The 23,646-nt window shown below is 38.6% G+C and overlaps 3 protein-coding genes across 4 annotated transcripts; 2 read left to right on the forward strand and 1 right to left on the reverse strand.

The window, feature by feature from the left end:
• Positions 1 to 3,737: 3,737 nt before the first annotated feature.
• Positions 3,738 to 7,137, forward strand: LOC122024247 (protein SOSEKI 3-like). Of its 2 annotated transcripts, XR_006123383.1 has the most exons (7): positions 3,738 to 4,377; positions 4,463 to 4,532; positions 4,610 to 4,725; positions 4,802 to 5,702; positions 5,918 to 6,229; positions 6,322 to 6,450; positions 6,922 to 7,137. XR_006123383.1 is itself a non-coding variant. In XM_042582823.1 (6 exons), the coding sequence occupies exons 1-6, from the start codon at positions 4,167 to 4,169 to the stop codon at positions 6,386 to 6,388; spliced, it is 1,677 nt and encodes a 558-aa protein (XP_042438757.1). In that variant the 5' UTR covers positions 3,738 to 4,166; the 3' UTR covers positions 6,389 to 6,821. The 2 variants fall into 2 exon arrangements, 1 of the variants encoding a protein (XP_042438757.1); XM_042582823.1 differs by lacking the exon at positions 6,922 to 7,137 and having other exon boundaries at positions 6,322 to 6,821.
• A 2,362-nt stretch (positions 7,138 to 9,499) lies between these two features.
• LOC122024535 (nicotinate N-methyltransferase 1-like) lies at positions 9,500 to 11,219 on the forward strand. Its single transcript, XM_042583189.1, has 3 exons — positions 9,500 to 10,323; positions 10,422 to 10,486; positions 10,590 to 11,219. Exons 1-3 carry the CDS (start codon positions 9,534 to 9,536, stop codon positions 10,893 to 10,895), a joined length of 1,161 nt encoding a protein of 386 aa, XP_042439123.1. The 5' UTR covers positions 9,500 to 9,533; the 3' UTR covers positions 10,896 to 11,219.
• A 10,829-nt stretch (positions 11,220 to 22,048) lies between these two features.
• LOC122022826 (uncharacterized protein At2g39795, mitochondrial-like) lies at positions 22,049 to 22,880 on the reverse strand. Its single transcript, XM_042580940.1, has 4 exons — positions 22,785 to 22,880; positions 22,613 to 22,690; positions 22,356 to 22,456; positions 22,049 to 22,208 (listed from the first exon to the last, which is right to left on the reverse strand). Exons 1-4 carry the CDS (start codon positions 22,878 to 22,880, stop codon positions 22,049 to 22,051), a joined length of 435 nt encoding a protein of 144 aa, XP_042436874.1.
• Positions 22,881 to 23,646: the final 766 nt, after the last annotated feature.

Raw genomic sequence — 23,646 nt, forward strand, 5'->3', positions numbered from 1 at the left:
TGTTTGGAGATTTCAGTCAAGTTGTTTAAGGAAGATGAAGATTTGAAGTGGAGTAGGAAACATATGATGACCCAAATTAGGAGAAAACTTTGTTGCCTAAACTCCAAATGATCGAAAGCTCTCCTCTGTCATTCCAATGACCTCACCTCCTCTTTACTTACATTGATCATTTCAAATAGAGCCGAGTATTCACTTAAAATTAAACCAACTAAACTAACACTATCCAAACTCAAATTATTAAATTTTTATGGATTAACTAAACCTACCGAATTTTGTCATTAAAAATAACTAAAGTTTTGCTCAACCATGGGTTGTCAAGCAACACATTATGAGTATTTTATTGCACTTTGTACTTAATCTGACTATACTTTTAAATTTATCAAATTATGTATTTCTTTTTCAAAATACCCGGCTCATATAGCCCCTAAACCACTAAAGTATTTTAAAAATCTCAAAATAGGATTTTAAAACTATTATTGGTCTCTTTAAAAAAAACTAAACTTTTTTTAAAACCACACAAAAGGTTAAATAGGATTGAGAGTCAAGATTAAAAAGGATTGTTACACTTAAGAGAATTTTAAAAATATATTGATTCTTATTTAAATTAAATGATAAATATAAGTTTATTAGTGAGTTTTGATTAAAAAGAATTAATGATGATCAAATCGATATTCAAAATATTTGAAAATTGTCAAAAGTCACGACAATACAAATATCATAGTGGAGTCATCATTTCCAAAAGAAAATTAGTTGATGAGGTTGGAAAGTTGTCAATGATTGATTGTGTTATTGACTTTGACAGAAGAAGAAAAGTAAAGAGATAATTAAGAGGTTTTTATATAGGCGAATTAATCCATCAAAATTATAAGAGTTCGGCCTGATTAATTTAAAATTTTAATTTTTCGATTTCAATTTAAATGAATATTCACTCCTATTATATTTTCATATTTCTATAAATCTCATGAGATGCCAGGGAAGTTAGTCAGAATATCACATAAATGACAGGTTTAAATAGCAATCTTACATTCAAGAGAATTAAAAAATATATATTAATTCTGATTTAGATTTAGATTTAAATTTAAATTTATTAGTGAGCTTTGATTCAAAATAATTGATGATAACTATATATGATGACATTCAAAATATTTGAAAATTGTCAAAGGACAAGACATATATCATAGTTGAGATCATTTCCAAGACAAAATTAGTTGATCAGATTTGAAAGTTGTATTCAGTTTAGATCAAGTTTCTTGGGTAGTGCCGGCTCAAGGTAAAGGTCGGTCTATACTTAGGTCCCTTAAGTTTAGATCAATTTAAAACAAATATCAATTTTTAATTTTAAACTATTCTAATTTTGTTTATTCATGATTTTTTTTTGTATATTTTTTTTGTTTTTAAAAAAACATAATTAATTTTTCGCATTGATCTCTAAAATAAACATTCACTCTAATAATTAATTATCGATAATTTCTACCCTTTTCTTTTCTATCAGTGTTCTATCGTTTTTCTCTCTCACTTGCTGGTCTCGTATCCTTTTTCTCTCTCATCAATGATACTCTCAAAAGATATTATTTTTCTTTCTCACTGAGGATCCATCTTCCGTGTTTTTCTTCATCTTTAAAGATAGAACATACAGTAGGATTTCTTATTCATTCGGTTCAATGCAAAACAATGTAAAACAGTATAATATTTTTTTTAAAACATCAAATTGATTTCAGATATTAAAAACATATGAAAATACTAAAAAAATGTATTCAATCTAAAACGGTAAACAATATAAATTTGTTATTAATTAATATTAGAAGTCAAAACTCTAAACAATAATTAAAAATTTAAATAAAAATCAATTAAATTTTCGTTAGAAGATAGCACTTTAGAAACAAGAAATAACAAATCCAAATTAAAATCATTATTTGAGATATTAAAAAAATATTTTTTTAATGCACAGATAACTTATGCAATACTATTAATAATATTTGTTAATATAATGTCATAAAAAAAGTTTTCAAAATTAAAATCAATAAATTTTATTTACGTTCAACGATAACTTATGAAAAATTAAATTATTTAATAATTTTATCAAATTTTAAAAAATTATTATCAAGTTTAAATATAAAATTTGAATTAATATTTTTTTCCTTTCAAAAAAATATATAAAATAAATTAATATTATTTTTTAAAAAATATTAAAATAATACTTACGCCCTCGGAACTCGTCAAGACGACCCTCAAGTGGGTTATTGACTTTGGAAAAGGAAGAGAAGAATAATGCAAAAGGAATCATGTTAGATGTTTTCATATGACCATAAATCTTATGAGATGTGAGGGAGGATTACACATTAATCATTAGTCACTCACATGAATGGACAGATTTAGATAACATTTTTAAACGAAATCTTAGTTTAAATATATGAATAAATACAATCCCTATATACATTAAAAATAAAATAAATATTACACTAAACATTATTCATTTCAGTTGGCATCTCATTTCCATTTCTGTATATTCATTCAGCAAAGTTATAACGTAAGAGCATTACGAGAAGAACAATTAAGAGCTACAGTACGGATCCAGTCCATTCCCCACGAATTTAAAAAAGATTATTTATCTATTATAATAAATAATTCATTAGATGATTAACTCAGTCATGCATGCCCTACTTCATCAAGCTTTCTTTATTTTAATAAAGCATAAATAATTGTGTTACTGACAGGTCCAGTGCTTCTCCATGTGGCTTGCTCTGTACTCTCCTTCACCAGGTGGGCAAAGTCGATGTTGGAAAGCTGGAAGCTGACAGGCATGTGGATCCCGTTTACAATAATTCCTTGCAAGAAACAACAGATGAAAGAATCATCCAAAGGCAGACATGAAATGCTATAAAGTTTGTTGCAACAGGACTCTCAGATCACACACTCTTTTCACTTTATTCTGATTCTGCAACCATCATGTGCCTTTGCTCTCTTGTGCCCTTTTCTCTTTTCAGAAACGAATGCATTGTCGAACCAATGAGTTCAGTCAGGGTTTTAAGAACAGTGTTTGCACTTAACAAATTAAAAGCTAAGTATCAGAATGCCACTTATCCACTGAGGAATTTCTTATTCTAGGCAATAATGGAGGTGCTATAGTTAACCGATATTGGTTCCTGTTTTCAGTCTCATGGCGAATCCATTCAGAAGACTCTAATTAGATTGACTTAAAAGGAAGCCTTTGGTAAGAGAGAAAGCTTCCCTAATATCTGCTTGTTCGGAGCTAAATGCAGTCAAAAAGCATGTTAACAAAGCATTCTAAAGTAAAGATACTAAAGATATCAATTCAGCAGGGAATGCGGGTTTTGCTTACCCTACAATACATCTTTTGAAAAATCTTTTAGTGTATTTGCTGATTTTTGAAGACTAAGAAGAAATCAAAAACACTAAGAAACAAGAAGAACACTCCATTAATAAAAAAGGATCAGAGCACATGTGCATTCATAGGTTTCGCTGTCAAGTTGGTTAAATGTCTTTTAAGATGTCCACATCCTTATCCAACTTTTCCTAATGTAATCTTAAGTTACCCGGCTTCTTCTCAGAAGCCTCTACCAGCGCTTCTCGGATTTGTCGGATGACCGGTAGGAAATTTTTATACGATCGGATCGGATAATCTTAAGTTAGGGCTAATTTTTTTTTTTTTTTTTTCATTTATTTCCTCTTTTATAACAAAAGATGAGTACGCTTTATCCTAAGTGTTCTATCATCAGATCACGGAAATGATACATCTGCCACCCGGGCACCCGGTGGAGACTTCATTTACATCCTCCAACATTACGTAGGAGCCACCATGTATGATACATACAAACTGTTCGGAGATCTAATTTGACGGCGGTGTGCAGAGATCTCTCCGCCTCCATCGCTACAAACTCCACACCAAGATGCGAGATTGAAGGGGGAAAGCCTCCTGTTTACGTAGAATTCTCCGCTTTTGGGTTGATAGCGAGGCGCCGCCCACCAACTCCCCTGCTATTATACGATTCTCACTGGTTGCACTGCAAGAGTTCTTCTTGGTGCCATAATCTCAAGCTGCCATTTTGGATCCCTGCGTGCTTTCGATCGATGCCATTTTGATGAGAAGAAGCCGCCTTTTGGATCGGAGTCGATGTGAAATCGAGGAGTGAGGGAGTGAGAAGGGGATGGAAGCGAGGATGAGAAGGTACGCGCCGCCGCAAGGTAGTCCGGAGAGAACCAAGGTTTGGACTGAGCCGCCGGCGAAGCACCAAGTGCAGCAGCAGCAGCAAGGGAGGAAGGTTGCGGTGGTGTACTACCTTTGCAGGAATCGCCACCTCGAGCACCCGCACTTCATCGAGGTTCCTCTCTCTTCCGCGGACGGTCTCTTCCTCAGAGGTAAAAAAGCAAGCTTCCATTTTGACCGCAAAAAATTAGCGATTTGGGGGAGTTTGATTTGTAACGGTGTTCTCCTTTTGGACAGATGTGATCGATAGGCTCAATGTGCTGCGAGGGAAGAGGATGGCCGCCTTGTATTCGTGGTCTTGCAAGAGGTAAGGATTCGTGGATTGTTTAGGATCGGAAGAACCGTACTGTAGGTTTGAGCGGCGATCTGCTGCTGCTGTTGCAGGAGCTACAAGAATGGATTTGTGTGGCATGACCTTTCCGAAGATGATCTGATCCTTCCGGTGCAGGGCAACGAGTATGTGCTCAAGGGGTCGGAGATCTTGGATCAAACACCTCCAGGTAATCCATGGATTTTTCCTCTCTCTCTCTCTTTCTCTCTCTACGGTTTGCTTGATGAATTTTATGCTCGATTTAGATCGGAGAGATCAGGATTCGAGCAATGCCAAGATCCAGAATCTGAAGAACAGCAACTCTATGCAAGAACCACCTGTTAGCTACAAAAGCCAAGAAGCTTCCTTTTCACCTTCCTCAGCCGTGGTTCTAATCAAGGAGGCAAAGCTTCCCCCTCCCTCTCCCCAAGAAGGTGACCTCTCCCCCTTCACTCACAGCCACAGATCAGACTCCTCCGGCAATGTTTCGCCGGAGCCCTGCAGGAGAACTTCCCTACTTTGTGAAATCAGCTCTCCTAAGCCGGCAGAGCACAGTGTCCGCAAGCTCTTTGGGGCTGCTCAAGATGCTTCGACTCAAACCGAATTCACAGGGAGGAGAAGGAATGGATTGAGTACCCGGACGACTGGTGTCTCAACTGATGATAGCCCTCTAGAAATTTGCTACAATGCAAAGGAGGAATCCGAGACTGTTAAATCCGAGAGTTCTCCATCAAGTACTTTATCTTTATCCGGGAAGACGAACACACTCGAATCCTTGATACGAGAAGAAGTAAGCTTAAGGAACAACTATAGGAATGGGGAGGCAGAAGAAGTTTCCCTCTCAACTGTGTCAAAATTTAAAGCAACAAACATGCTGATGCATCTGATTACCTGTGGGTCAATCTCTGTGAAAGACAACTATGGCATTGGCTTTGAGCCGGACTATAAACCAAGACTCGCCGATACAAAGCTCACCCCTCCAATGCTTTCTACTTCCATGGTTCTTGGGGAGATCAGTTTCTTGCCGGAGGGCCAAAGAACAATAGTCCCGAGGCTGAACAAGAAGCAACATTTCAGTGGGAGCATGGTCGAAACAAACAAGTTCAAAGAGGGGCAACTAGAAGGAGTACCTAAGCTAAAGCGATCGTCTTCCTTCAATGAGGATAGGTACATTACTGATTTACTATACTGATCATAAACATGAAGTACCAACTTCGGCTCAAAATCTTGAGAACATTATTGCTTTTGCAAACATATTAGCAATTGGCTTGTTTTAACACTTACCTTTACTCACTGAAACAGTGTTCAGTCTTATGCTAATGCCGGTTTTTGACAGGATTTTATTAGATTCGTATGTAGACTAACAATTCCCTAACGTATAGGAGCTACAACATGCCTTGTTCAAGAAGGGAGAGCGAAAAGAGAGGAGAGCCATCTCAACTGAAGTGTCTCTCTAGGACTACCAAAAACACATCCAACAAAAATTTCATGTCGGGCGAGAATGCGGCAAAGATATCCCCCATTTCAGATGCAAGGAAGTCCTATGCAGGGCTGGACATTTCCAGGCCTTCCCCTCCCCATTCTTCAACCGATAAAAGTAAAAGATCAACAGAGTTCGACCCAGTTAAGGGCTCATCCACTGAGTTAGAATCTTGCAGAGAAGTCAAAGAGAAGGTGATCAAGATCGAAGAAAGTTGAGTTACATTGCTTGTTTTTCCCTGTCACTGAACTTTAATTTTGGTTTCGAATTTCATTCTTTCAACTTTGATTTGGTTTATTCTTGCAGGCTTACTTCTGGAGCTAGGGTTATAATACTATCAAGATCCCAATGTGATGAGAATGAAGATGTTTGACTTCAGAAATCCAACAAAGATTCAATCATCTCAGCTCACAATTGTGGAGCATTTAAGTTTTTGTAAGTGCCATTGGTTCGACACTATATCCCTCTACTTGTTGGAGTTATTTCAGTAGCTTCAAGCTGTTTTCTTGTGCCAACCAGCAAGTAATGTTATCATTCCATTGATATATTCTTCTAGATTTCCTTGAAAATTAGATAACTTTTCTCTTCATTTCAGTGGCTTGATAATTCTGTTCATTCTATTTCCAAACACTTGGTAGAACAAAAAAAGTAATTAATACTATTTAAGTAGGTGATTTATCACAGAATACTTAGCTTATAACATTGACCTTCTTCACCAAACACCTTGCTCCTAGTCTTAATTGCTGATACTGATATCGGTGTACGATTCGGTGTTTTGCCAACGATGTTTGTGGCGGTTTAGGAAAGAAAAGGAACTCAGATCTTTACAATTTTGCTTTCAACATATTCATATTTATGATCTTCTTGACTTGAGTAAAGCTCATAAAATCTACTGATTGATGCTAGTTGCTGAAGTAGCAGTGGAGATCAATATGCTACATAGGGAAACTTTGAAGCAGCTGATGACAGATAGTTGACCTTTGAGTTTTTTTTTTTAATGTGTATTTATGTTTGCTATCCAGTGTAATTTAGAACTCATTTTTTCTATTCCATTTTTATTTGTTTAAGCAAATAATCGTACATTAAATGGTAGTATCGATATATAATTATTCCATTGGTTAATTATTATTAGGTACTGATGTTCTTTTTTGTGTGTTTTATTATTTAGCATTTAAAGTGTTAATTTTGCAAATATTTTTTTTTATGAATTTTAAAATCTTATGTAAATGCTATTTAGAAGTTTTTTTTTGAAATATTGTGACGAAGCTAGATAAAGAAAATAAAAGAGCCTCGTTTTAGTAAGAAAAGAAATGATGTTCTAGAGAAAAACTAAGAAAAAACTGTTTTCTAAAGAATATATATTTTATATATTTTAAAAATAATAATGTTATTTTTTTTTAAGATGAATTCTATGCTTCGTTTTATTAGAATAGTGCATTCTCTGTCTAAAGTTGGGCTAAATTACCTCGGACTACGACGGAAGAGTGTTAAGTTATTGCTACTATTCGATCTTCGATCACTAATTATGATATATATATAGATTTTTCTTTTAAATGAGACGTATAATCATAAGATATTAAGCTGTTGGACCATGTGCTGCTAATCCTCAAGATCAATGTGAAATTTATGTTAGACCGAATCAATCGTGGTGTTATCTACCTCATTTTTTTTTTTACTAAATTGAAGGATTTTCTTTTATATTTTTTTTCTCTTAATTTTGTTGTACAAAGATAAAAAGCATCTATCATTTTTATTATCATTAAAAAGATATATTTAAATTTTTTTTTAAAAAGGATGTATTGTTATATCAATTTCGATTAAAACTATATAATTAGGTTAACTTTGATGAGCTCTAAAATATAACTGTTGGTTACAATTATTTAAATTTTAATCAATTACTTTATCTTTATAATTTTTATTTAAATTATAATATTTTTAATTAAAACTGTTCTAATAATATTTTATCAAATTAAATTAGATTAATGATAGTGATACGGTAATTAGGAGGGGTCTCACCCTACTGTCACGGTAGAGGTCAAAGTCAACGAGTGGACGGTGTTGGTCGGTTGGGCGAGACATACATCGATCGGGGATTAAGCACCGACCCACTGTCTTCGGCACAAGGAGTAATCAAACCGACGCTCAAAGGACGCGCAGAAGCCAAGCCGAGCGGCTCCTCCGCTCGGACTAGCAATAGACTTAACATCAGCTGAGCACGCAGACGGTGAACTACCCATCGAGTGGCTATCTTGCTCGGTCCATCAATCAAGCATATGGACAGTGGGCTTCTGGCTGAGCGACCTCCCGCTTGGCCCGACAACGAACGACACTTGGATAGCGGACTTTCAGCCGAGCGGCTATCCTGCTCAGCGTGACAGCAGACAGTGCAAGGATAGAAGAATTCCGGCCGTGCGATCATTCCGCTCGGCCAAGCAATAGACACAGAAGGATATCTTGCGACATCTTTTTGGGAGCTAGTGCCGCTGACAGGCGGCATGGTCAGACAGGAGATCGTACGGCGGAAACTTCCACTGTCATTTCAGAGATATGCTTGATCCGTTAAGGTATTATGTCAGGGACACTTTGCTGACATATCTTTTTAGGAAAGCTTTGAGATGCGTGCTCACCTTGGGAAACGTGCACACGCTCTTCCAGTGCACTATATAAAGGGGGTCCAAAGCATCGGCGGAGATATATTTTTTTCACGATTTCTACTGTTGCGTTACAGTTCTTTTTGTTTCTTCTTACTTCGTCAGAGACTGACTTGAACGTCGGAGGGCCATCATTGGGGATCCCTTCTCTGGCTCGGCACTAACGCTACTTATGTTGTAGGAGGAAACAGAGTCAACAGGAGGTCAGTAGGAGCACCACATCTCTAACATTCATCTTATCGATTTTCGGACAATATTGGGTAGAATTATAATAATTATAACTGATATTTGAAGATGACTATTAATTATTTAAATTAGGTAAAATTATTAATATGATAATAATATTTTTTAACGAGATGTGAAATGTGCTTTGGAATTTTTTTAAATAAAAATAATACTCTGAATAGTCAATTGGCTACTTCCAACCCATCGCAATTCTCGTCATAAATGTGCTGTCAAGTGATGTGTTCGGTTTGAATTGGCAAAAGATTAAAAATATTTAAATAAATATTTTAAAGAAAAACTATAACAAAATAATTCTTTAAATCTTTAAATGGAACTAGAATAGATGAAGTTATACCGATAAAGCCGCAAGAAGTGATGACTAGAAGGACGATCTCAGAATTTATCTGAGAGGATATATTAAAATAGTTTTAGAAATTTATTAATGTATTTTATTCATCATTATCTTTATTAAAATATATTTTAAATTTTTATAAAACGCAAGCTACCGACAATTTAATTTAATATATGTCGAGGCATTTTTAAAATCGTTTAAATATCCGTACGATATGCTCCATCCGCACCTTCCTTATCTCGGACGCCTCACGTGATCCGTGTCCTGTCTTCATCGGCAACGGGTCGGCAATGACGAGCAATTTAGACAATTCATCTTTCTCGAACACAATGGCGGCGAGCACCGGCGCCGGTGATTACGCATCGTCGGAGATGGCGAAGGAAGCCCGCCTGGCGATGATGGATTTGGCCAACATGATCTCCGTTCCGATGGCGCTCAACGCCGTCGTCCGCCTCAACGTCCCCGACGCCGTCTGGCAATCGGGCCTCAACGCCCCGCTCAGCGCGGCCGAGATCCTCGCCCTCCTCCGCCCACCGCCTCCCCCTTCCTCCGACCCCGAGATCCTCCAGCGCCTCCTCCGCCTCCTCGCTAGCTACGGCGTCTTCGCCGAGACCCGCTGTGGCGCCTCCGCCGCCCGCCGCTACGCCCTCACCGCGGTCGGCCGAACCCTCGTGCCCTCCTCCTCCGGCGGGGGGTCCTACGCCGCCTACGTTCTCCAGCACCACCAGGACGCGCTGGTCCGCGCGTGGCCGCAGATCCACGAGGCAGTGCTCGATCCCACCGGGCCGGAGCCCTTCGCCCGTGCCAATGGCGGCGTGCCTGCCTACGCGTACTACGGAGGCGACCGGGAGGCTAACGCCCTGATGCAGCGTGCAATGCAGGGGGTGTCAGAGCCGTTTATGGAGACGCTCCTTGTTGGGTACGGCGCCGCCGGTTTCGGCGGCGATGTCCAGACCCTAGTCGACGTCGGTGGGAGCTCCGGCTCCTGCCTCCACATGATCATGCAGAGGTTCCCTAACATCAAGCAAGGAATCAACTTCGATCTGCCTGAGGTTGTCAACGCGGCGCCGCCGCTCCCTGGTGAGTCCTCATTCTTTTGCTTCCTCGCTCATCGACGCCATCCCGATTTAAACATTGGCCCAATAAATCAAAATCCTAAAAAGCTTGTAATGGTTCAGGAGTGAAGCACGTCGGTGGCGATATGTTCCAATCCGTTCCAGCCGGGGATGTCATCTTCATGAAAGTAATTAACACCTCCAAAACCTGCAATTAACATTTGTTCGTCGTAATTTAAGATATTTTCTATCATTTCGAGGCGAAAAATCAAATCTTTCTTAATTCCACAGTGGGTGCTAACTACATGGACGGATGAGGAGTGCACTTCGATACTGAGGAACTGCTACGAGGCATTGCCGGAAGGCGGCGGCGGGAAGGTGATCGCCTGCGAGCCGGTGCTGCCTGAGGAGACGGACGACAGCCGGAGGACGAGGGCGCTGCTGGAGGGCGACATATTCGTGATGACCATCTACAGGACGCAGGGAAGAGAACGCACCGAGGAGGAGTTCCGCCGCCTAGGCGTGGCCGCCGGATTCTGCAGCTGCAGTGCCGTGTATCTGGATCCCTTCTACACCATCCTCGAGTACACCAAGTGAGGTCATAAGTCTGGACTAATTTCATCTCTTTTGGAATCAATGAGCAACTCTTCCTTGAGTTAGTTGTTCCTGTTAGTGGATATACCGATTCTTTGGCCAGTGAACACTGAACAGTGAGGGATGCCATAGTGAAGTAATAGCTAGTTCTTGATGGGTGAATGAATAGAGTAGTTCTTTATTTTTCACATTGTCATATTGAAGAGCATCTTCCATTTGGTGAATGAATAGAGTAGTTCTTTATTTTTCACATTGTCATATTGAAGAGCATCTTCCATTTGGTGAATGAATAGAGTAGTTCTTTATTTTTCACATTGTCATATTGAAGAGCATCTTCCATTTCATCCTTCATAATTAATAGTTCATTAAAAACAATTTTCCTGTGATATCTTCTTCATGAAAATATTTATGATGAATCAAATTGATTAGGAAATATGAACTCTAGCAGTACAAAATGAGCTCTACTGATGTGAGCTGAAGATGACCTTGCTCTAGGTGGAGTGATGCGGGGAATACTGGGAGACCCCAGTAATAGTGTGGGGATGACAGTTAAGATGATGGGATAATCAAAAGTTAAAAGGAGGTGATGATTAAAGTCAGGACTACACGTCTAAGCAGGTCACTCCCATTTGCCCGACCGACTCTTATAGTCAGACCTTAAGAGCTCAGTCCTCTCATTTCTTATGCATATGACTTCTAATTTATTCCTGGTCGATAATAAGCCCGTCAGACCCCAAGGCCTTAGTCCCCTCATTTTTCCTGGGCACCACTCTAATTTACTTCTGGTCGACTCCATGCCGGTCGGACCCTAAGAGCTCAGTCCCCTCATTTATCTTAGGCACCGCCCAAGTCTACTCTCGGTCGGCTCCATGCCGATCAAACCCCAAAGGCCCAGTCTCCTTATTTCTCTTGGGTATCGCCTCAATTTACTTTTGGTTGGCTCCATGCCTGTCGAACTCCAAGGGCTCAATCCCCTCACTTCTCAAGGCATAGCTTCCAGCTCACGCTTGGCCGGCTCCATACCGGTCGGACCTCATTCCACTTTGCTTAAATTCCAGTCTATGCCCGGCTTGCTCCATGTCGGGCAGACACTATTCTTATTTGCATAGCTCTTGGTCTATGCCCAGTCGACACAATGTCGGGTAGATTATTGCTAGGAGACAACATTGTCAAGGAATCACAACTACTTGTCAGAGAGTAATGGTTGTTCGTCAAGAAATATTCTGAGGCTCTGTTATATGCATGAAGCGAAACCTTCCTCCACCCAATGGGAGTTCACATCCTTTATCAGCTGATATACTCTGACACTCGACATTCTTTGATGCTTGATATTTGTGGAGGTTATGAAAGGTAGTATAAAAAGGGAGGTCCTCTCCGTTGGCTAGGTACGTGTGCTCGCTCACACACAAGCGTCTACTACAATTCTACTTTTATACTTTTTCTGCAAGACGTCTTTATAACTTAAGCATCGGAGGACCTACGCCAGTGACCTCTTTCCTGGTTTCGCTCTAATGCTCTCAAGTGCTTGGTCTGTGGTTTCTGTAGGTTTGTGGGTACCATTGGTGATCATCCCCCCTATTTTCTCCATTGGTCCCAGGGATGAGTCTTCTCTCCATCAACATTCTTGCCCTCGTCATCGGCACCTCCGTCTAATTCAACTTTTAGACGGGATCAAATTTGACATCGTCTGTGGGAACACATTCACTTGCTTCAAAATGTGAAGATGGAGGACACTAATAAAATCAATGCCACCATGACGGCAAGGGAATATGAGCCATTCAAGGAGGCCAAGACGCGAATGACCTCAGAAAAATAGATTGCGGATTCTCTCCCTCTGTCGCGCACTTGTGGCCTCGAGAGACGCATCCTCCACCTCGAATAGAAGGTCCAAGAGGAAGCAGCTATGTGACTTCCCCCAAGCATTGTATCGAGCCCTTGGAGAAGGTCACACAAAAATTTAATGATCTCATACTTCCTTGGTTGGGAACTCGTCCTCAAGGGACTTGAAGAGGGGAAATGCCTTAGCTATTCAGGAGATGTCTGAACAACCCAGTGTTCCTTTCTCTCGGGAAGTGCTAGACGAGAAACTCTCTAGGGGTTTTAAACCCTTCTCCTTTGGAGAATATGGAGGTAGCAATGACTTGGACGATCACCTTCGAAAATCTAGAATACTACTCTCCTGCACCAATATAGCGATATCATAAAATGCTGAGTGTTTTTTTACTACTGTTTCGGACTTGACACTAAGATGGTTCGATAGATTACAAGTTGGGTCCATCACCTTCTTCAAGGAATTCAAAAATGCCTTCTTGTATCATTTCGCTAGTAACAAGTCTATTCACTCTCAAGCAAGAGGCTATAGAGTCCTTGAGAGCATACATCAAGTGTTTCAATCAGGTGGCGCTGGACATCCCGTCCGCGACCTCTGAGATATTAATAAGCGCCTTTTCTCAAGGCTAGTTAGAGGAGGATTTCTTCCAAGGCCTCTTCCGGAAACCCACAAAGGACTTCGACGATATGCTGGGGAAAACAACTAAATACATTAAAGTGGAGTAAGGTCAAGCCACCCGAAAGAAGGAAGTAAAGACCCCCGCTCCAACCTTTTGAATAGAGAGGAGGCCACCACCACCTCCTGTTTGGCCTAAGGACCCCCAACCGAATCTCCCTCCGGTTCAAGAAGCAGGGGTAGCATAGCGGGTTGAGGCTATTCGAGCCCCTATCAACAAGCTTTCCCCGTGGGAAGCCCAGTACTGTACTTATCACCGGTCTCACACTCATGACACAAGAAACTACTTTCAGTTTGCTCGGGACTCTTGCTGAACAGCTGAACTAGGCCTGCCTCCGCCTAAAATTGCGCCTCAAATCCAGAGGCAGCAGGCTATTAACCCCAACATCTCTGTCCGACGACCAATCCACCTCATGGGAAAGAAGATCCGGGTGGCTCATCAAACGATAGAAGAAAGGAAATGAGGAAGACCTGGGAGAAGGACAACCGAGGAAATGTCTCAATCCGGGATATTATGTAGACGGGTCCTCTGCTCGATAGAAAAGTTGTGTAGGGCCGGTCGAAGACGTAGCTAAGCTAGCATCCCAAGGGGATGGGGCCGTATAAAATACCCTAAGAAACTTGTGTACAACAAGCACTATCTCTAAAATGTCAATGGTAAGAAGTTGAATTGCCCATGGAGTACGAATTACCCCCAACCTTACCATACTTAAGGAGAATCCTCTGTCTATATTAACTTTTATCTAATGAACATATTCCAAACTCTCACCCCAGTACGATTTATAAGTGAGTAGGACTCTCGTGTCCAACGACCATCCTGTCGGATTCCAGACTTTCGCCCAAGTGTAAGTTATAAGTGAGCAAGACTCTCCGTCTAATGACCATCCGGTCGGATTCCAGACTCTCATCCCAATGCAAGCCAACTACCATCCGATTGGATTCCAGATTCTCACCCCCAGTGCGAGCCAACTACCATCCGATCGGATTCCAGACTCTCACCCCAGTACATGCTTTTGTTACAGTATGAGTTAAAAGCGTGCATGGCTCACACGCCTCCCAGACTCTCATCCCTGTGGTGATTTATAAGTGTGTACGACTCACGCGCCCCAAGGACTCCCCAGTCGAGTTTGTTTAATCTCTGCCCAGCTCCTATCTCAATAGCCGTTCTGCCAGACTCCTATCTCAATCACCATTCTACCCGACTCCTATCTCAATAGTCGCTCTGCTCGGCTCCTATTTCAATAGTCGCTCTGCCCGGATCCTATCTCAACAGTTGCTCTGTTTGGATCCTATCTTAATAGTCGCTCTGCTCGGCTCCTATCTCAATAGTCCATCTGCCTGATTCCTATCTCAATAGCCGCTCTGCCCAACTCCTATCTCAATTGTCACTCTGTTCGACTCCTATCTCAATCGCCGCTCTGTCCAGCTCCTATCTCAATCGCCGCTCTGCTCGGCTCCTATCTTAATCGTCGCTCTGCCCGACCTGGCTCTTATCTTAATCGTTGCTTTGCCTGACTCCTCTCTATAATTGTTCTACTCAGCTACTATATCAATAACCACTCTGCTCGGCTCCTATCTCAATCATCACTCCGCTTGACTCCTATTTCAATCATCGCTCTGTTCGGCTCCTATCTCAATCACTACTCTGCCTGGCTCCTACCTCAATAGTCGGTCTACCCAGATCCTATCTTAATAGTCACTCTATCCGACTCCTATTTGTTGGTGCGGTTGACACCTATGATCAAACCTAAATTTTGATGAATGATAAATGGATTAAAGTTAGATGTTATGTTTATCTAATTTGTCTACTAAGTGTGTAGGATATGAACTTAATAGGTCTAGAGGACCGAAACACCAGGCTGAAGTCTAGATTGATTGAAATATGATAGAAGGAAGTCCGGGTTGGTTGAGATCTGGAAGGAAGTTCAGGTTGTCTGGTGGGTCAAGGAACCTGATATCAAGGAGGAAGTTTACGATTGGTAAGTGGAGGTAAGTAACTGGAGAAGAGATCCAGTGAGGGCATGTTCTCGGTTGAGGGAACAGTAGGCGTCGATTCGACCAAGAGTTTTAGCGAAACTCAAAGTCAGGACCGAATAGTCTGGAAGCTATCACAATTTATTGTTTATATATTATTGCCTAAACTAATCCTATTTTTCAGAAACAAGGAGTTGGCAAAAAGGTGGTCCAGGCGCCCAGAGTTGCTCTGGGTGCTCGGGCAAGTTTCGCAACAGAGTGCCCTAGAGGTTGCCTGGCCAGGCACCCGAGTGGTCCAGGCGCCCGGAGTTGCTCCAGGCACCCTGACTAGTGAAAACTCATCTTCACGCGTAGCTGGAGCATAGTGATTGGCTGACCCACGTTAACAATCCAGGTGCCTAAAGGAGGTCTGGGCGCCCAAAGGTGGATAAACTTCAAGAATAAAGTTCTGAAGAGAGCTCACAACATCAGCATAGTCCAGGCGCTCGAGAGGGGATCCAGGCGCCCGGACAAGGCTTTAAAAAGAGGCTTCGACCAGTAGCTTCAGGATATCAAGTGCTTCAACTTTCGCTCTTGCGTACTGCTTTGAAAAAGCTCTTACAATGCTGTAATGCTCCTCCAACAATCAACAATCAAATTCTACTCATGTTCTCTATTGTCGGTAACATTTCCTTATAGTTCTTGTACTTCATTTTTGTAATATTTTAAATTATTAGTGGATTGCCCAACAAAAGCACTCAACGAGTGTGTGCCTTTGAGTAAGAGTCATCGAAGGCTATGAACCAAGTAAAAAATTACTTGTGTTAGCACTTATCTTTCTCTTTCTTCATTCTTTCTTCTTAACTTTTTTTTCCGCTGCATTCTAATAACAATCGAGTTTTAGTACTTTTATTATCTCCTACACTGCTAATCCAAGACCTAGAATTGAGATTTCTTTGTTTGTTTATTTTTTGTGTGCAAGGATCTATCATTAATGGCCTAAGGAGAAGGTTATAGCACTGCTCACCCCCACTCTTCAACAGGGATGACTTTCCCTATTGGAAGAGAAGAATTGAGGTGTACCTGAAGACGAATATCGATTAATGGTTCACCATCGGATAAGGATTAATCCAGAAAGATGGAATCCAGAAGACAAGAAGAAGGCTCAGATCGACTCAAAGACATTGAATACACTTCAGTGTGGTTTGACAAAAGAAGAACTGAACTGCATCGGCCCGTACAAGAATGCGAAGGTGCTGTAGGACAAGTTGGTCGAATTATACGAGGGCACGATTGATTTAAAGGTAACTATGAGCAACTTACTTTTGAATAGTCTATTTAACATTAAAATGCAGGCTGGTGAGACTACAAGTAAGCTCCATACCAGAATAAAGAATATCCTGAATGGTCTTCACCTAATCGAGCATCAACTTGAGAACCATGATTTGATAAGGTACGCTCTCAACTCCTTTCCTCGAAATGCACTGTGGGAATCTATAGTAGATGCCTATAAAGTTTCAAAGAATCTATCTAAATTAAAATTATATGAATTATTTTATGAATTAAAATTACATGAATAAACTAACACTAAACAAGCTGAGAAGAGTATAGCTTTTCTTGCAGGTCCATCAAAAGAAAAGAAGACTAGAACTCAAGCCAAGCCTGAGTCAGAAGATGAATTTGACTCAAAAGTTGACGAAGAAGGAGAACTAGTGAACATGGTTAGAAAAATGTTCACTATAAGGAAGAACAACTTTACAAATAAAGATTTACAAAAAGTGATCAAATCTACACCCAATGACGCAAAGGCGAGGATGATGTGCTTCAAATGTAACAAAAAGGGGCATTTCAAGCACAAGTTCCCAATCAGAAGGAGGATAAGTCTAAGAAAATAAAGAAAAAGAAGGCACTCCACGTCACCTGGGATGAATCCTTCTCAAAAGAATCAGACATAGAAGATCAGAAGCAAGCCAGCTACCTCACACTCATGACAACCGGACCTAAATCGAAAAGTGACTCAGATCAAGAAGAAGAGTCCGAATATGAATCAAGCCACGAGTCCACACTCGTTTCAGAAGATTCGAACGAAGTATTATCTATCTTAACTGCAAAATTCTTTAAAATAATTACATATTTTAATAAAAAATTAATTAAATCTAAAAAAATAAACTGAAACACCTTGAGGAAAATCAATACCTCAAGGAATAAATTAATACTCAAATTAAAAATGGAAATCCAAATTAAGCTATAAAACTTAAGGAGGAAAATATGATTTTAAAAAGTGAAATCGATAAACTTAAAGGATTATTAGAAATCTTCACCACAAGATTAAAGAATTTAGACTTAATCCTTAAATCACAAAAAGCTATATACAATAAGTTCGGACTCGAATATAAATCTAGGTCAACAAATAAAAATCTAGCTCAACAAATAAAACTTTCATCTCATTAATAAGTCAAAATAACAACCAAACCAAAGCTAGAGTTCCAAAATATTGTCTAAACCAAGTAGAACTCAATCAATTTTATGTACCTAAAATGAAATTCATTACCTAAAACCAAATCAAAATAAACTAACAAATTCAAACCCAAACCTAAAATATAAAATGAAATCAAACAAATCAAATTTAAATCGAAAAACTAAATTTAAATCAAATAACTAAAATTCAATCTAAACTCAAGTTATACTCAAGTTTACTGCAACTATAAAATTAATCGACATAAACATAAAACTTAAACCCAAATTTAATAATTCAGGGGGAGACACTAAATTAGTTGGCACTTGCAAAATAATAGTTTACTCACCCGAGTAATTAAGACTAATTTAATTAGGGGCAAAAGTTTAACTTAACAAACAACACTGGAGAAATTTTGGATGATAATAGGTTAGGAAAACTATGTCTATGCATGTCTAGGAAGATATGGATTCGACCTGGTGCATTTGGCTTAGTGGAACTAACTGAAGCTACCCCTTACTAATCCTAGCTAGTTAGACTAAAGTTTCATACTAAGTTTAGTGGGAAGAACTATTTAGAAAATTTCAAAGGTATAATTACTCTAATGATGTCCAAGTGACTCACCATAGCTTAGACGTTTATCCAAAGAATATCTGCTTATTGAATCCAAAGCTAAACTTGAATCTAATGCAAATTAAATCAAATCATGATATTTAACTTAACTCATCTTACAAAATTATAGGATTCCCTTGATTGAAAATATCGATTGGGTGAGATGTAAACTTAAGTTAAAATTAAAGTCAAAATAAAACAACTTAAACAAAGTTAAGTTAACACTTAAGCTATTTTTTTTTTTACTCCTACTCTTTGTAGAAATCTAAATGGATATTGGACAGTGGTTACTCCCGACATATGACTAGGGATCAAACAATGTTCACAAAACTGACATTCAAAAGACTAGGAATAATTATCTTTGGAAACAATGACAAACTTAAGGTAATTGAAATATATAACATTGAACTAAAATCTAATTTAATTATTAATAAAGTATTGCTTATTGAAAATTTCAAATTCAACTTACTTAGTGTTAGTCAATTATATGATTCAGAGTATAAGGTTAGGTTTATATCTACTCACTACAACAAAAACATTAAAAGAAAACGGTTAAAAATCGTTGTCATAGGCCCTTTAAAACCGTTGTAATTGGCAGTGTTGTTAAAAGTAGGGGGCTACGACAACGGTTTTAAACCGTTGTTTTTGAATGAAAAGATAACAATTTTGCAATGGTTTTAAACCGTTGTCTTTGAATGAAAAGACAACGGTTTAAAATCGTTATTATTTAGAGCATTTTTAATAACACTGCCAGTTATAATCATTTTTGGGGCTATGACAACGGTTTTTAATTGTTGTCTTTGAGGGTGATAGACAACAATAATGGTTTTAAACCGTTATCTTTTAAATTATTATCTTTTAATACCAATATATCAGATTTCAATTTAAATATATAATAAAGAATTATAATCAAGAAAGAATATTCCCTACATCAATATCATTCAAAATGTTAGTTATACAAGAATTACAATTACAAAAGAAGAAGCATATCTCATGTTCAAATAAAATTTATCCCAATAGTATGAAAAGACAACGGTTACTTCCTTGAGCTGACTTGGTCCTGTGCTTGTTGTAAACCTTGCATTGAAGTCTTATAGCTGGTTAGGCTCCTATTTGCAGTTCTTCTATCATTGTTACTTCCTCAAGCTGACTTGGTCCTGTGCTTGTTGTAATAATTTTTCCTTGCTTTGGGAAGTTGATGGTGATTCTTCTTCACAGTGTGTGATAGTAAGGTGCATGGTGGATCATAGACATCAGGAGCCCATTTCACATGTAACTTGAAGTTCGATGGTGAACTATGTTGTGCGTGACTTCCCTTCATGGCAGAAATAAGCTTTGGAAGCATCTGGAGTAGCAGTCCAATAAATACATTAAGGAGAAGTATGAAATTTGCAAACATGAACGTGTATCACATATGGCCAATCCCACTAAAGAAATTATAATCCAATGAAAGTAGAATTAATTCTTGTGAGTTGCAACTAACATGGTCCTATTTTTTATAAATAGGAGCAAATCATTTTTGTAGACATGAATCTGCTGCATTTATGCAGAGAATGCAAATATGTCTTTTTTGGAGTAATACTAATTAAGGAAGTTCAATCCGTATGAAAAATTATAACGAGCTTATTTTCATACTAAAATTTTACAGCAAGTGCGTGTATAAACCTTATACAGCAAGTGCGTGTACCTTTGAGGATGATATTATTCCATGTAGTCTTGATTGTCAGTTGTCATACTATTTTGCAATGTTAGTGCTTGATAACACTAGTAACAAGGATCAACATGCGCATAAGAATTTCTGCTTCAAATAAAAGTGCAATTCATACGGGAACATAGACCAACATGTTCCATATAAGTCTATTTTAATTGTTATGTTCAACTAATGCATTTAATTAATTATGAAGAAAATAGATAAAGAAATATAGATTGTTGAGTGAATATTACTTGTAATTGTCAAATCCTGGACAACATTTGATGTTACTTGGAACGTTGGTGGCATGCTAGGAAACTTTGTCAATAGAACCTGCAAAATATAAACATATATTAGAAGATAAAAATATCCAAAATAAGGTCATTATCCCCTCAACTAGTTAGGTCTTTTTATTCTACTATGAAGCATTACAATACAAACATGTCTGAACTTTAAACAATGTAAACTAACCCTCATTTAAGTAATTGTATTTGATAAAAAAGAGAAAGGATAATGAATCATGCAATTAAATTTGAATATAAAGAACAAACTTTGCATTAAGCTAACAGAATTTTTATATTGATTCTAGCAATCTCTTGTCTAAATGAAATATTAATACATTGCATGTGATAGTAAGGATACATCAAGGCAACTATACATAGACTAAGAAATGAAGATTGACAAAATTACTTACAACTGCGATAGAAGGACTAGAATCTTCCCCAGGATGAGAATGTGTTACGCCAACACCAAATATTATAGTTGGTCGGTCGCTAACAAGAGGAATGTGCCTTGACAATGCATTGACAAGAACTGAGCCCCTTCCTCCAACCTATGAATCAAGCCTTAGTAACACAAAGCAGAACAAGAAAAATAGATCCACCTTCCACGTACTCACCTTTCCATTGATCTAGAGGCTAACATTGGCAAGGTACTATTTACTCATCCTGAAAACATGCTTTGTCAAGCAACATTGTGAAACTAAACCAAGGTCAGTCTCACATACCTGCTTTTGATCACCTGTAATAACTATGGCATATAATAATAACGCGAACAAGGAAAGGAAAAAAATTAAAGCTAAAAGGTTCAACCAATTGATATTTGTCAACAAGCAAAAATATCAAGTTGTGTCGAACAAGATCAAGTGCAAGAAAGACATCATACCATAAAGAGAACCATCATTATCATGCAATATTACAATAAGCAAATCAAGCTCCTTTTCTTGAGGTTGGAGTATAGTCATTGCATCATGATAGCATGCTGAAAGCGCTCTTTCAACATGATCAGGCCGAATAGTTAGAGGATGAAGCACAAGATCTAGAGAAAAATTCCTATAAAATATGTAGATAAAAATAATGATCTATGTGGTTCTTCTTCATATAAGATAATTAAGAATTAAGTTGCATGTAGTAAATCATATGCTGTAGTAAAAATGTTGAAGTCATATCATTCCTGATATCTGGCACATCTGAGCAAGCTCATGACAAAATCCCCTAGCCAAATTATCTTGCACATTCTTTACAAAATTGATACATGTCCAACTATTTACTCTCCCACCATTTACCATTTTCTACAAAGTTTAGTGTATATATATATACACACACTAAACTCCTAACCAATCAAGCTAGAGAGTTAATTCAACTAGATGGCTGGTTGGTCACGTTTAAATATAGAATTGTTGTAGCATCTTTGGCATTTGGTTTGCATACTACACAAAGAGCTAGTCTAAAGCATTGTAGATCACCCTACTGCCTCATCTACAAGGACATGCACATGTCAAGAAGTGGCAAATGCATACAATTGTCAAGTATCATCTTTCCCTACACCGAACCATCCAGAAACAACTCATACATCACATTGGTAGTAAAACTTAATAAAGAATCATGAGTTCGTGATAAGACTATATTAAATGAAAATCTATTGAATTTTTTTGAAACATTCTACTTTTGGACAAACTGCTTCAAATTCTTAAACCACAACAAATACTCACGACTGTCTTTATTTATCATGTACTCATGCAGGAAATTGATTGTCAAAGGGGAAATTCCTCTTATCTCTAGATACTTGTGAAAGGATTTATGCATATTCTCATCCAGATCACTACACAAAAAAAATATTGTATTGTTGTTCCTTAACATAAGCATACAAAATAACAAAATGAAGGAAAAGAATACAAACCTAAAATCAAGTCCTTCATAGGCAAGCCATGATAGTTTCTCTTCAAAGGCTAGGCATGGAAACTATGACCTCGATACTCTCTCTCCATGATAGTTTCTCTTCAGAGTAATAGTGTTTATTCCCTTCTCATCTTGGATCTCAAAAGGAAAGCCACTTGGTATCTCCTCCACCTGCTAAACCCATGCGCATATCAAGAACAACATGAATTAATTGGCTAGAAAAGTGTTTTTGTTTTTTGTTTAAAAAAGAAAAGAGAATAAATTAGCGACATTTAGATTGAGAATTGATTGAATTCCTAAATAAGATAATTTCCTGGCTTGACACACCCTGTCATAATCGTCAGATTCCAATGCGCACTTGATCTCAGAGTCGACACCTTGAAGGAGGTTGGAGTCGGAGGTTGGCTTCGTTGTAACATAAGAGAAAAATGTAGTACAAGGAAGGGGCCACGCAGTTCTCTCTGAGATGACATTCCTCAAAGAGGGGGGGATGGATAACGGTCGAGAGGCGAGGGTCGAGACTCCTGGAAAGGGAGCAGGCAACTAAATGAGAGGCAATGGAAGTGGCAAGGCAGAAGGCAGCAGAGAAGGCCATTGCCGCGGCAGCTAAAAGCTGAGCATGGAATTAATCGTAAGTTTTTCACTTCAGTCAATCCGATCAACTAAAATCTCATGCCATGAATAGATTCAATGTGCAGTCTTAATAGCGCCCTCTTTTAGTGTGTGTACGACAGCAATAAGTTGATGCAAAAAAAAAAAAAATCAATCAAAACAAACAAATCATTACTAAACAAACTCATCACCAAAGAATCGTCGATAACGATCATTGTAGCAAAAAAAATCCATTCGGTATCAGCCAAGTGCCATGAAGTGGCTGCATACCCATAAATTATTCGATTTAACCGGAAAATATCTCATGAGAAAAGTGATCGGACAATAACGAAGGGGGAATTGATATACTAGAAAGGAGTTTCCTTCTCTATGGGAGACGTCGCGCTAGGGATGATTGGAGGATGCGACAATCTTCCAAGGTTGTTGAGGTCGCCGTTGGTACGATCCGTGGCTGCAGATCAGAGGTACGCGATGAGGTTTAGGATGCCTCGACAGAGATCACTGAGCATTGAAAACCTCTAAGCCTTCTTCTATCCTTCCATTCTACTCCAATCCCACAGTCGCGCGCTCACCATCACCATAGAAAACGAGAGAGCAAGTGAGAGATTTTAGGGATCGAGAAGGTAAAGGGGCAGAATGAGGTGGTAAAAAATTTCAGAGAGAGGGAAAGATAAAACGCAGTGACAAAAAATTACAAAGGGGAAAAAGTGGCGAAAGAAAAAAAACAACAGTATTCAACAAACACTTAA

This window comes from Zingiber officinale, chromosome 9B (genome assembly GCF_018446385.1).
Source record: "Zingiber officinale cultivar Zhangliang chromosome 9B, Zo_v1.1, whole genome shotgun sequence".
Lineage (NCBI taxonomy): Eukaryota > Viridiplantae > Streptophyta > Magnoliopsida > Zingiberales > Zingiberaceae > Zingiber > Zingiber officinale.

Bases quoted from the DNA above. Each gene is read 5' to 3' on its own strand.
- LOC122024535 (XM_042583189.1), top strand. From the start codon at position 9,534: ATGACGAGCAATTTAGACAATTCATCTTTCTCGAACACAATGGCGGCG. The intron at 10,324-10,421 runs GTGAGTCCTCAT...GTAATGGTTCAG, and splicing joins CGCGGCGCCGCCGCTCCCTG to GAGTGAAGCACGTCGGTGGC. The intron at 10,487-10,589 runs GTAATTAACACC...TTAATTCCACAG, and splicing joins GGGATGTCATCTTCATGAAA to TGGGTGCTAACTACATGGAC.
- LOC122022826 (XM_042580940.1), bottom strand. From the start codon at position 22,880: ATGGCCTTCTCTGCTGCCTTCTGCCTTGCCACTTCCATTGCCTCTCAT. The intron at 22,457-22,612 runs GTGTGTCAAGCC...TGGGTTTAGCAG, and splicing joins AATCTGACGATTATGACAGG to GTGGAGGAGATACCAAGTGG. The intron at 22,209-22,355 runs GTCATAGTTTCC...TTTTTTGTGTAG, and splicing joins CATGGAGAGAGAGTATCGAG to TGATCTGGATGAGAATATGC.
- LOC122024247 (XM_042582823.1), top strand. From the start codon at position 4,167: ATGGAAGCGAGGATGAGAAGGTACGCGCCGCCGCAAGGTAGTCCGGAG. The intron at 4,533-4,609 runs GTAAGGATTCGT...CTGCTGTTGCAG, and splicing joins TATTCGTGGTCTTGCAAGAG to GAGCTACAAGAATGGATTTG. The intron at 4,726-4,801 runs GTAATCCATGGA...TGCTCGATTTAG, and splicing joins CTTGGATCAAACACCTCCAG to ATCGGAGAGATCAGGATTCG.